Here is a 13,302-nt window from a genome sequence, read left to right as displayed (position 1 = left end):
CAAGGAAACCCTTCAGTTACTGTCTGTTTCGCCACATACCACTGACTGCTGTGCATCATGGTCCACTCCAACTCTTACCATCTCAGCAACAGCTTCACGTAAATTTTGAGAGACGTTAATACTCAAAAGTGAAATTTAGTATTTTAAATACCTTTAATTCATACTGACAGGGTGATTCATGGTGACAGAACTGTCTACAAAGGCGGGATGGCATTTGTTGTTAATAATGCTCCTTGGCATCATCTTTGTAAAACCCTTTGTGATTTGCTACTTCACTGTCTTCTTTAGTATATCTTAACTCTGCTGATAAATCTGGTGGTGTACACAGCCATAAATCAGCTGGTGTTTTGACAAAATTATCGCTAACAGATCAGAGAAGACCAAAAGAAAATTTGTTTTTATAGATCATTTTCTACATAGATGTCCCTCCCACTGCAGTTAAAATGAACACGAATTTTAAGAGACAGAGAGAGAACAGATGAAGTACAGAAAAAGTTATTAAAAGGAAGTATGGTCTGCATGTTACAAGATTTGGAAATGCTAAAAAAGATATAAAGGAGAAAATCCAATAAATCCATATGATGCCATTAGATAGAAATTACAAAAGAGCCTAAGAAGATAATAATGATGTAGAATTAAAAACAAAATAAAACAAAACACAATGACCAGAAATGTGACTTATAACAGATGGGTTTACAGGATCAGTCAACAAATTACAGCCCAGAGGACAAGTCTAGTCTCCATGCCTAAGCCCTGAGGTTGAAGAGCAGAGAAATACCAGAAATGAATGGAAGGCTATGGCCCACTGAAGAAAGCATGTTGTACATAGTTGTAATAGTCAGTTCTGAGAGGAATACTACACTCAATAGCTGACAAACATCAGAGGTAAATATCTGTCAATATCAATGTTATAATAATCTTATCACTTGGAGAAGCTTGTTACAATCAGGAAAATGTTATCCCAAGGGAATGAGCCTGGTCATGAAGTCCCCAATGAGCCATGAATCCTAGGGGGACTGTGGTAGCAATCTAGATGTGAATTTCCACGTCTGCTCTCAACACCTCCTAAAGAACAGCAAGAATGACTATAAACCTCCACGACCTGTTCCTTCAGCAAAACTGAGAGACAAAAACAAGCAGCATGCTGTGGGCAGGCCGAGAAAGAACAGGGCGGGACACGGTGCTGCAGGAGGGTGAGAAATGCAGTGAGACAGCAGGGTATAAATTAATGTACGAAGACTGTTCACATCAGCTAGAAGATACGGTGGAAGAGAAGACCCCATGTACACCAGCAACACATGACAGGATATCTAAGATTAACTTGGGAAATCTGGGTAGGAGGAAAATGACAAAACACCCCCCCGAAGGTCTCAGAAGTAGATTTCAACATATGAGATTTACCATGTTCTTAAAACAGGAATAACCAGTATCATAAAAATATCAATTCTCCCTACATTTTTTGAAAGATATATTTGTTTGTTTGAGAGAGAGAGAGAGAGAGAGAGATAGAACACAAAAGGGAGGGGCAGTGGGAGAGAGATTCTCAAGTAGACGCTGTGCTGAGCGTAGAGCCAAACGCAGGGTTCAATCTCACCACCCTGATCTCATGACCAAAGCCGAAACCAAGAGTCCAATGTTTAAACCAAGTGCACCACCCAGGTGCCCTTCCCTAATTTTTTTTTAAATTTAAAATAATCCCAGGGTGTCTGGGTGGCTTAGTCAGTTAAGCAGTGGACTCCCGGTTTTGGCTCAGGTCATGATGGTCTCAGGGTGGTAAGACTGAGTCCCGCCCTGGACTCTGTGTTGGGCATGGAGCCTGCTGAAGATTCTCCCTCTCCCTCTCCCTCTGCCCATCTTGCCTTGCACATGTTCTCTCTCTTCCTCGCTCTCAAAAAAAAAAAAAAAAAAACCAAATCAAATCAAAACAATCCCAATGAAAATAACCCTAGCGAGGTGCCCCCACCCCAGAACTAGACAATTCAATTTTAAAGTTCTTATTAAAAAAATAAATAAACATGATGGGCCCCCAGAAGGTTCTGAAAAATAAGAGCAATGGAAGATAAAGGGAACTAGTCTTGCCAGGTTAAAGCACACTGTAGAACTCTGGTAAACGAAAACAGCATGATTATGGAAGACAACTCAAGAAACCAAACACAATGAAGAATAAGAAACAGATCCTAACATCTATGAGAATTTAAAATATTCAGGGCACCTCGGTGGCTCAGTCATTGAGCGTCTGCCTTCAGCGTGGGGCACGATCCCAAGGTCCTGGGATCTAGCCTCACATCGGGTTCCCTGCTCTGCGGGAAGCCTGCTTCTCCCTCTTCCACTCCCCCTGCTTATGTTCCCTCTCTTGCTGTGTCTTTCTCTGCCAAATAAATAAATAAAATCTTTCAAAAAATAACATAAAATACAATATGGGAAAGGCAGAGCTCAAGTCAGTGTAAACTTGGACGTCTCACCAAATGGTGCTAGAAAAACTAGGAGCCATTTGAAAAAGATTAGGTTGGATACTATTTTATGTTCCCATGTTATCAAAACACTCTATGCAAAAAATAAAACTATACAAGCACTGGGAAAAAAAAATCAGTGAATTCCTTTATAACCTCAAAGCTGAGAAGATCTTTTATGGCTATGACTGAAAATCCATAAGCCATAAAAATAGCTTTAAAATAAATTCCACCACATGTAAATTTAAATGTTTTACCTGGTAAAAACATCATAAAGTCAAGAGACAAATGGAAAGCAGGGCAATTTTTACAGTGCACATTGCAAATCGTTATTCTCTCTAGGAGCTCCTTGAAAATTAAGACAAAAATGGCCAAAGGGTGCAAATAAATAATTCTCAGGAAGAAAAGAAAATGACCTTTGAACCCTAAGCAAAGACAAAGAAGAATGTACATCAGCTCTACGCAGAGCTGTCATGCCTCACCTGTGAGACACATAAATGTCCCCAAGTGTGACGGCACTCCATGGAAAAATGGTGCTCGCATGCAATGTGGCGGGAGCATAAAATGGTCCAACTCCTCGGGAAGAGTATGTGCAAAACACAGATCCTTCCAGGAATCAAGTACTGTTTTTTTCCTATGCAAGTGGGAAATGACATGTGCAAGTTATACCTGGAGCAACAAAATAAAAGATTAGGAACATCCCTCCCATCTCTAACAGAGAACTGATCAGACACACTGCAGAACAGAATGGCATACTACGAAGTGATGAAAAAGAACAAGAGGGTCTTTATGAACTACTGCAGTGTGCACTCTAGGATACACTGCTAAGTGAGGAAAAGAACAGCAGAACAGTAAACAGAGCAAGCTACCTCTGGTTAGGAATGATGGGAGTTGGTATCAGGGACCCTGAAATGCAGCCCCATTTGAGTTAGCTTTTTAACTTCTTTCTTTGAATACTGACAGGTAAAGGGAATGACTCTTGCCTTTCCATTAGAAACTATATCTCAGGGTAACCAAGGACTGATTAATAAAAGCCGTACTTGACAAAAGAATGCCAGCCCATAAATATAGAAGAAATGATAGATTTAGAAAATCACCATTTTGTAACTCGTAATTAAATAGTTGGTTTAAGCAAGTAATTATTGAGTGTTAATTGTTAAAACCATAAGACGTCAAAACATCACACAAGTTATTTTCACTTCTAAGGGAAAAACATAGCCCTGTTATAAAGGGAGCAGACTGTCACCTCTGCAATTGATTCTCAGCATTACTAACAACCTGATAATCAGTTTCTCCTGACGGGATACAATACAAAACATGCAATACCACCAATGATTTATTCCAGCTAAAACATTTAATGTCAATTGATCCAGATGAGCTCTAACTTCCAACTACCGGAATCCAGCAGACAGAGGGATGAACTAACAGATACTACAAGACATATTCTCAGACCACTATAAAAAAGAGAATGCTCCAGATTAAGAAATGTCAGGGACATAATAACCAAGCTCAGGTTCCTGGACTGGGTCATGGTTTGGACAAATCAGCTGCAAGGGATACTATGTGATGATTAGTGAAAAGTGAACATGGATGGACTTGTGTGGTAGATGGCCACAAACTATTTGTAGTTCCCTCATTAGGAAGTGAAGTCTTTGGCGAGGATGTGGAGAAAAGGGAACTGTCGTGCACTCTTGGTGGGAATGCAAAGTGGTACAGCCACTGTAGAAGACGGTATGGAGGGTCCTCAAACAATTGAAAACAGAGGGGTGCGTGGCAGGCTCATTCAGCATGCAGCTCTCAATCTTAGGATTATGAGTTTGGGCTCATGTTGGGTGTAGAGCTTCCTTAAAAATAAAATCTTTAAGAAAGATTAAAAAATAGAAGAACCATATTGTCCGGCAACTCTACTACTGCGTATTTACCTGAAGAAAACAGAAACACAAACTCAATCCATGTACCCCCATGTTCACTGCAGCATTATTTACAATAGCCAAGATACAGAAGCAGCCTAAGTGTCCACCAACAATGAATGGAAAAAGAAAGTGTGGCACGTGTATACACAATGGAGTATTATTCAGTCATAAAAAAGAATGAAATCGTGTCATTCGTGACAACATGGACGGACTCTGAGGGCATTACACTAAGTGAAATAAATGAGACAAGGATGAATATCACACAATCTTACTTACATGTGGAATCTCTAAAAAGGAACAAACGAACAAACAAAACCAAGCTCATAAGAACAGTTAGGTGGCTGCCAGAAACAGAGGTGGGAGGAGGTAGGCAGCATGGGTGAAGGGAGTCAAAAGGTACAAACTTTCAGTTATAAGTCAGTCATGGAGATGGAATGTACAGCATGGTGGCCATCGTTAGTAACACTGTATTGCACATTTGAAAATAGCTAAGAGGTTATATCCTCAAAGTTCTCAACACAACAACAAAATTCTGTAACTAGGTGTGATGAGGGACATTCATTAGATTTACTTAATCATTTTGCAGTATATAGAAATACCAAATCATTACATTATGTACCTAAGACTAATAAACTGCTGTATGTCTATTATACCTTAATTAAAAAAACAAACAAACAAACAGTAGCGAAGTCTATTTCCATACCATTGAATCTGGGCTGGTGTTGTGTTAGAGGCGGGACTGTGTGAGTTCCAGAGCCTAGCCTGGGGAAGCCTTTCAGCCTCTCCCTTTAGCCTCTTGGCAGCCTCTCCTGAGCTGCCCGGAGGCTGCTGTGCTGTGAAGAAGCTGATTACTGCACGAGGATGAGAGGTGCCCCTGACAATAGCCAGCAACAACTTTCAGACATGAGAGCAAAATCGTCTTGGTGCTTTAAGCCCAGGCAACTCTCCAGCTAGCTACACACCGTGTGAGCCAGCCCGGGGCCAAACCAGCAGAGATCCCCCGAGCCAACTCACAAAATTATGAGGAAATAAGTCACTGTTTAAGCAACTAAATTGTAAAGTGGTTTACTATGAGCAATAAATAGCTGGTACCACTGGGCAATAAATGAAATTTAAGTTTATTAACCAGGAAAGGCAGACATCATTAACTGAAAAAAAACCAAAACAAAACAAAACAAAAAACCCCACTGGTTACAAACTGTAGGTACAAGACAACCTCATTTGATTAAAACATACAAGCATGCAGACACACACATGAAAAGATCTAGAAGGATATATACTAAGTAATAACCAAGTGCTATATAAGGACATAAACGCTGGGTAGTGAAAATGTTTTTCTTATTTTTGCTTTTCCGTATTTTCTATATGCACATACATGCTTTTGTAGTAATAAATAGTTTTTAAAATAGATTATGTGTTTTAAAAAGATCTATAATGTTGGGGTGCCTGGGTGGCTTAGTCGTTAAGGGTCTGCCTTTAGCTCAGGTCATGATCCCGGAGTCCTGGGAAGCCTGCTTCTCCCCATCTCACTCCCGCTCCCCCTGCCTGTGTTCCCTCTCTCACTGTATCTTTCTCTGTCAAATAAATAAAATCTTTAAAAAAAAAAAAAAGACCTATAATGTTGACTTATTCTTCAAACAAAAAGGTCAGCTGGGTCCTTGAAGAGCTCTGCATGAAAATTCTTGCTATTAACCTCTAAGAGGACACAAAACTGGATAAAGTCAGGTTAATCAATAAACTTTAGAGATAGTTATGGGCTGAACTGGGTCCTCACCCACCCCCAAATTAATATATTGAAGCCCTAACCCCCAGTACCTCAGAATGTGACTGTATTTGAAGACTGGGTTTTAAAGGTTATTATACTTTTACAAAACGAGGCCAGCAGGGGTGGGTCCTAATCCAGTCTGACTGGGATCCCTCTTAAGAGGATGACTGAACACAGAAAGCGCCCCCAGGGGAGGGCCAGGTGAAGAGGCAGCAAGAGGAGGCCAGGTGCCAGCCAGGGAGGGACAGAGGCCTGGGGCAAGTACTTCCTTAGGGCCCTCAGAGAAAACTGACCCCACCCTCACCTGGATCTGGGACTTCCAGCCCCCAGAACTGTGAGAAAGTAAATTTCTGTTGTTTCAGCTCCCCGGTGTGTGGTCTTTTGCTATGGCAGCTCGAGTAAACTAAGACAAGGGCTACATGTATATATAATACGATATTTGAAAACTAGACCTACTGCACATTCTAAGCACCACAAACTGAACCATAAAGACAGTTTATAATAGAGTATTGTTCTAAGATTCTGAAAAGTTTTGTCTTTAAAGTCAAATAACAACTATAAACACTCACAAAGAGAAATTATGCTAAATATATCCATGAAGCGGGGAAGTAGAGAGCATGCTTTCCAAACGCATGGCCTCACCCATGAGGGAGCCGAGGTGCTATTCTAGTCCACATTCTACTCGTGAGCTGGCGTGAGAAACAGGCTTTCCTGTTTTGTTCTGCATTTGTTTATTTATGGGCCACTGACAGCAAAATTAATGGAGAGCCAACAGCTAAAAAGCAACACTAAAGACTATAATTTTTTAATCAAATGCAAAATATTCCACTCCTCTACTTTTAAAATTAAAAACATGATTTACAAAAACTACACTATTTACAATAAGCAGTAAGAAGAAATGGAAAAGACAGAGTACGGTTACTACGAGAAGCAGAAGGAGAGAGAGGAGAGGGCAGAGAAGAGCTGCCGCGTGCTGGTGTGGTCTAGGAGCCTGGGTTCTGGCTACTTCTGGATTGCACCACTTACATCTTAGGCACATGATTTAACTTTTATGAGCTGGTTTACTGTAAAGGGAGAAGCTTAAATAAGGTAATTATTTTTCAACCAATCTTCCTGGACTTCCTAAAGCCTCCCTGGAAATTCTTATAGGGCAGGGATAGAAATAAACTGGTCGGGCTTGGTGCCCTTGAGCTTAGATTTAGGTAGTGGTATTTATTTCTGTTTGTTTTCCATTTGAACGTTTGTGTTTTCCCTTGGGGTAAGAGTTCTGCTGCTCTAATAGTGAAACCATTGTATTAAAATGCTCTGTCCCCTGGCAACCAGGTAAAAAGATCCAGGAATACATATTTAAGAACAGGTAAATAACATAGCTAAGCAGACATGCACAGGAGGCAGAAAGAGGAGCCAAATGATACTGACGTGTAGGAACATCAGACAGACGATGACATTAATGGGGACTGTGGCAGAGCAGGGGAGGATCTGGCCTCTCTACGTAAGAGATTTAGGATTCTTAGCTGAGGCCTAGCATTGCAAACTGAGCCTGCAGTGTAACCTCATGACTCAAAAAGTGAATGCAAATTTAGGCATCATTTACAAAAGTATAATTTCCAAAGTGCATTCAACAAAATTGCCCAGTATATTTAAGAACCTGTTTGCATGATCAGTTACCAAAGAATAGAGGCAGCACTACTGGGCAGACTTTGAAATGAGTCAGACCTACGTCCCAACCTTCGTTCTCAAGTTTACCCAAGATCTGTAACTTCAGGAAATACAGCTTCTCGAATGTTCAGCATCACTAATGGGGGGACTCTAGCAGTACTATCGTGAGGGTTAGTGATCACCATGGGTAATACTTAGCATGGTGCTGGCATACTATAGGCACTCATGAAATAGCTAATGCTTACAGAGAACTATGTGAAATTCTAGCTCATCTAATTCTCAGAACAGTTCCATAACTAGGAGATCATAACATGTAAATGCAAATTATCACAAGAATGGGATGAAAATTGTAACAAATGATGACACAGTGAGATATTAGCAGGACCACCATCTACTACTAGTAGGAACAGAAAATGGTGTAATTCTTCTGCAAAGCAATCTGGCAACATGTAGCAGAGAACATTTTCATATATGATGGTCCAACGCTATTTGGCAAGGAAAGGATTCAGGAAGGGCCTGTGGGTAGAAATGGGAGTGATCCGTTGACTGGCTGGTGGGCATCTCTTTTATGTGCACGTTTATCAACAGAAAAGCAAAGGATCTCCAAGAATAGAAGACTTTCTTTTTTATTTTTCCCACTTACTGATTTCCATAAATATCCCTGTCTGCCCAAACCTGGACGTTCCTGAGAACTCCGGAAGCAGAAACCGTGGCCCGCTTCCCCATTCAGCTCCTCACATGTAAGCGGAAGCCCAGGGCCCAGGGAAGCGGACATGCCCAATGATCCAAGTATTTCTTGAGATTAAGAAAGGAATGTGGAATAGAAGAATATAAATTCCTTCAGGTTGGGAGGTCCCAAATCCAGAGCAATTCAGGATATGCCAGGAATTGCCACCACAAAGAGAAGAATTGAAGGTCAAAACATTTCATTTCTTCTAAGTCCACAGTATGCTGCCCTTTCCATTCGTTGCAACTTAAGACCCAAGAGAAAGCGTTCTCATCAGAAGTCTACCGACGATGGACACTTACCTAAAATGAGATGAAGTTTGGTTTCTGTCTGGAAAGCGTAGTGCAGGGTCACCAAGAACGGTGATTGCCTGATGTGCTCCAGGACTTGTCGCTCGGTCCTTGTGTGCTCTGTGGTTTTGGCCTTTTGCACTATTGTGGCCTTCTTCAAGACTTTCATGGCGTACAGCTTGCCAGCATCGTGACCACTGATTTTACGAACCAGAAATACTTTTCCATAAGCTGAAAATGAGAAGAAAAAATAAAAACAACTAAAATACCATACACAACAGTTATTTCCTGGAAGTTGAAAGTTACAATGCGTAACAAACATTCTTTGAATGAAAAAGTATCTTGACTGCTCTTTCAAATAGTTCCTTCATAGGGGCGCCTGGGTAGCTGAGTCAGTGGCTGAGTCAGTTAAGTGGCTGCCTTCTCAGTTCAGGTCATGATCCCAGGGTCCTGGGATGGGGCTCCATATCGGGCTCCCTGCTCAGCAAGGAGTCTGCTTCTCGCTCTGTGTCCCCCAACTCTGCTTGGGCACTTCCTCTCTCTCTTGTGTTCTCTTTCTCTCTCTCTCTCTCAAATAAATAAATCAAATCTTCAAAAAACAGTTCTTGTATACATTTCTTCAATTGTATGCCAAGTATATTTCTGGGTCCAAAGCTTGGTAGATACATATCTAGCCACTGCTGACAAAGTTATATTTTACTGGTATTCTTTCAATATTTTTAGCTGTAGGAAACTAGCCGCTATTATGGTCAATTAACCACAAACCAATTCTGGAACAATTAGGACACTTTAGACATCCGATAAAATCTCCAGGTGTTGCTGTTGATGTAAACAAATGAAAACAGTTCTTAATAAGAATCTCATACATTTAAATCAAACACCTCAAGTATCCCTCTATACTTACAGAAAAATCTAAAGGAACATAAGCTGACACTTTCAAACAAAAAAGACTTCAGACTTAAAAAAAATATATTAAAATGCCCTAAAATGTCAGCAATGCTGACAGAAGCCCCTTTACATCACTGGGCAGTAAGTCGTGGCTCAGTGGGTCAGCCTCCCCAAGTTTTCCCTAAGTGCTCAGCTGGGCAAATCCTGTGTGCAGCGCCACTCCCCCAACTGGGGGAACTGGAAGGTGCAGGGTCCATCTCAGGCAGAGCACTTGCTCTGCCTGAGACGCATCTATTTCCCTAGAGAAAAGGGGAGAGGGCTGGAAGGGGAACAAGGAGGAGGGAGGCAGAAGGGCAGGACCACCACTGTGAGAGGGCAGGGGTAGGTCCCTAATTCATCTCTATAGCGTATAAATTCTCTTCCCTAAACACCTTCTGGGATGGGTAAGCCCAGTCCCACTTCTGAAGTTCAACACTTTTTGTCAGACCATTCTGGAGCCAGTCCGAGTTCCAACCCAGACCATTGCTTCCCTGCACTCTGCCCACACCTTCACAGTGGCTAGCACACAGTTCTGTTCGGATCCACTCACTAGTGGGACAGAGCTTTAAGGAAGCTCTGTGTTATTCAGGTCTGTCCTTCAGGAAGTAAGTGAGTACCAACAGATGATATACACAGACGTAAGGATCAGAGAAAGGCTGTGATACACCTGAGGAGGAGGGAAGCCAACATTTCCTAAGGAACTTGTCTATGCCAGGCTCTGTGCTAAACACATTCCACATATTGGTTCACTTAATCCTCAGAACGGCCAACGATGGTGGTACTTTGAGTAATTCCATTTCACAGATGAGGAAATGGGTTCAAGGAATGTAAGGAAGACTTGAGCAAGAAGTGGCAGAACTGATTCAAGCTCAGGGAACCGCACTTTCTACGGAAAATGAATTTTAAAAAATGATTCTTTACAAATACTATAAGTCCGAAGCTCTGGGTTTCAGTAAAATCACTACCATAAACATACCTAGCACATTCTGGAATACAGAGAAAGTTCACAAAAGATTTGTGTCTTATCTCACTATAAATAAAATAATTATAGACTGAGATTTTAGTGAGGTGAAAATGAACCAAAAAAAAGAAAATGACAACTTTCAGAACCTGACAAATTAAACTGAAGTATAAAAATGAAAAAAAAGCTAATCTATTCAGAAGCATCGAAACGAAGCTGGAAAATATTCTAATAAAATGTGCTGTATCTTCCACAGTCAGCCATTATATAAACTCGGTAGAAAGTGAAGTCCTCTATAAGTATAGGGCTTTTGTGTTCCCTACATACACACGGCATCTGCCCTGAATTCCTGTTCTCTGAGATTCCCATCTCCAGAATGCTCCTTAGAAATTATGTTACCCATATATCTTCTCCAACAAAGAAAATCTTCCATCATTGATGGAAGATGGCTATTCGGCTTATATGTAGCTAGTCTTCCAGCGTAAGTGTTGACCAATGCAGGATGTTGGCACCTGACATCTGAGTACTTGTCAGGTGCTTCAGAAGTACATTAACTCACTCCTTTCTTATAGCATCCCTGTAAGGAGGTGAGGAGGACTACCTCCATCGCACGGAGGAGTGAGAAAGAACATAAAGCAGAGAAGAACATACTTGCCCAATCAGCCCCACGCCCACACTCTGAACTATGTTCCATCTGCCTCCCTTCAGTGAATGACCTCACATGCAACCAAAGAAGGAGTCAGACATTAAACAGAAGTGACAACAGAGGTTAGGTGTTTTAGTGGCAGAATGGACACAGCGCTATTAACTTCTAAGAGGAGGAAATCTTGCAAAATGACCAATTTCATTGATGGAGAGGGGAGATGGAAATGTTAGAAAATGTTCCCTATATTGAGTGGAAACAAGCCTTTTATAATATTTATCTGTTGGTCCTTCTACACTCTTTGGACTTACAGAAAAGAATATTACCCTTCTTCTATAATTTTTTAAATATTTAAAACCACCATCATGCCATCTCACCTATGCAAAACGTCCTTATTCCTTAAACTAATCTTAAAGTAAATGATTTTGAGACTTCTCACCACTAGGAGGTTCCACTGATGTGTTCTGTAAGTTAAAAACATTTTTTCTTTGATTTCTTTCCTGTTACTTTAAAAATATGTCCTATTATGCTCTCCACATAAATATAAGATAACATAGGATAATGGATATGTCAAATAACATAAAACCATCCTATTGTTACATTATATACTATCTGTCAAATAATAAACAGTCATCTTTTTTGCCATGTGATGATATCCAGAAGCTTGCCAATAACATACACTAAAGTCTGCATATAGCCTGCCAATACAATTACTTTCTCATCTATCAAAAAATTTCAGGCAAAAAAGTGTGGTAAAGCTTACAAATCTTCTGTTTTTACTTATAATTGCCATGATTAACTAAAGCTACAGTAAGTACTTTTATCACATAGTAAGTGCCAAAGATGCTTTTGTCAACAAAATTCGAGAAGTGCCTTATAACATTCCAAATAACAAATATTTCAGACAAACAGGATCTTAGGAGTAGGCTGCCTACCTAAAACACAGTTGCATCCAAATGGCCTTGTTTTTGAAGCCCCCATAAGGCTGCTTATCACACTGCAGGGGGGACGAAAACACAGTCACTATAGGAGACACCTCCCTGGGTAGGCTGGTTTCCAGATTAGTATAGAGGGAGGGAGTAAAGCAGTCCTTCTACTGAATAGCACCATCCACTCCAGAACCACCCACGTGTTTTCCAGTATTTTAAGAGGGGCCACTAGAACTGGAATTTGACAGCAATATTATATCCTTTCTGTTTGTAACCAGATGAATGACTGCTTGCCTTCTAGTACAGCCAACTCCTGGCTTTCGTTCGTTCTGTGTGTGCTGACATCGTTAAAGAATTCCAATTTTGAAAGCATCTTTTGCAGACTGGAGAGGCTACCAATGGTGAAAACTCTTTTGGCCATAAAAAATAAACAACAGTACTTCCTGCTCAGATGGAGCCCCTAAATGGATGTCTGGCAACACATCTGGCTTTTCTACTTAAGAGACCGAGCTTCCTGCTTTTGCGTGACTTTAATGTCCACATCCACATGCAAGGACTTCAAATGCTTCATCAGCAATCCTCACAGAAGTCCCATGTACTGCCGTGAATCTTATTGAATACATCACCACCAGGGCCTTCTCAGGATACTCTGCTAAGAAATATGAGCAAAAGAGGGCATGGAGTTCATGGTTTTCCAGAAGACCAGTCTTATAGGGCTTGATGGAGAGGTAGAAGTTCTCCTTACTTTGAGACTGAGGGAAAGTCAATTCTAAGAATCCATGACAAGAAGGCTTAATTCCTGACTTAGCTTGATAGATACCTGTGATCATAGGAATGAAATAAATCCTTCAATTCTAGGCCCTAGAGACATCATTTTGGGTTCCGCTGAAGACCTGTGTGCTTGTTTAGCCACGCAGCCATTTTGGGGAGAGGAGAACTGGATCAAGACACGTAGGTAAACTTCTCCAAAGCTGGAGAAAGAGTGCTATGGCTCAGAGGAAAACGGCAGCTATCTTAGGAAAGTTACTTCTGTTCAAA

The 13,302-nt window shown here is 40.9% G+C and overlaps 1 protein-coding gene across 1 annotated transcript in view; it reads right to left on the bottom strand.

The window, feature by feature from the left end:
- Positions 1-13,302, bottom strand: part of RPS6KA5 (ribosomal protein S6 kinase A5) — a 183,519-nt gene that overhangs the window by 104,226 nt on the left and 65,991 nt on the right. Inside the window, exon 3 of the mRNA XM_059373522.1 lies at positions 8,817-9,035. Within this exon, the coding sequence (XP_059229505.1) occupies positions 8,817-9,035 (219 nt within the window). The remainder of the gene's footprint in view (positions 1-8,816; positions 9,036-13,302) is intronic.

Source organism: Mustela nigripes, chromosome 13, assembly GCF_022355385.1.
Source record: "Mustela nigripes isolate SB6536 chromosome 13, MUSNIG.SB6536, whole genome shotgun sequence".
NCBI classification, from domain to species: domain Eukaryota; kingdom Metazoa; phylum Chordata; class Mammalia; order Carnivora; family Mustelidae; genus Mustela; species Mustela nigripes.
This window is presented reverse-complemented; position numbering and strand designations above follow the sequence as displayed.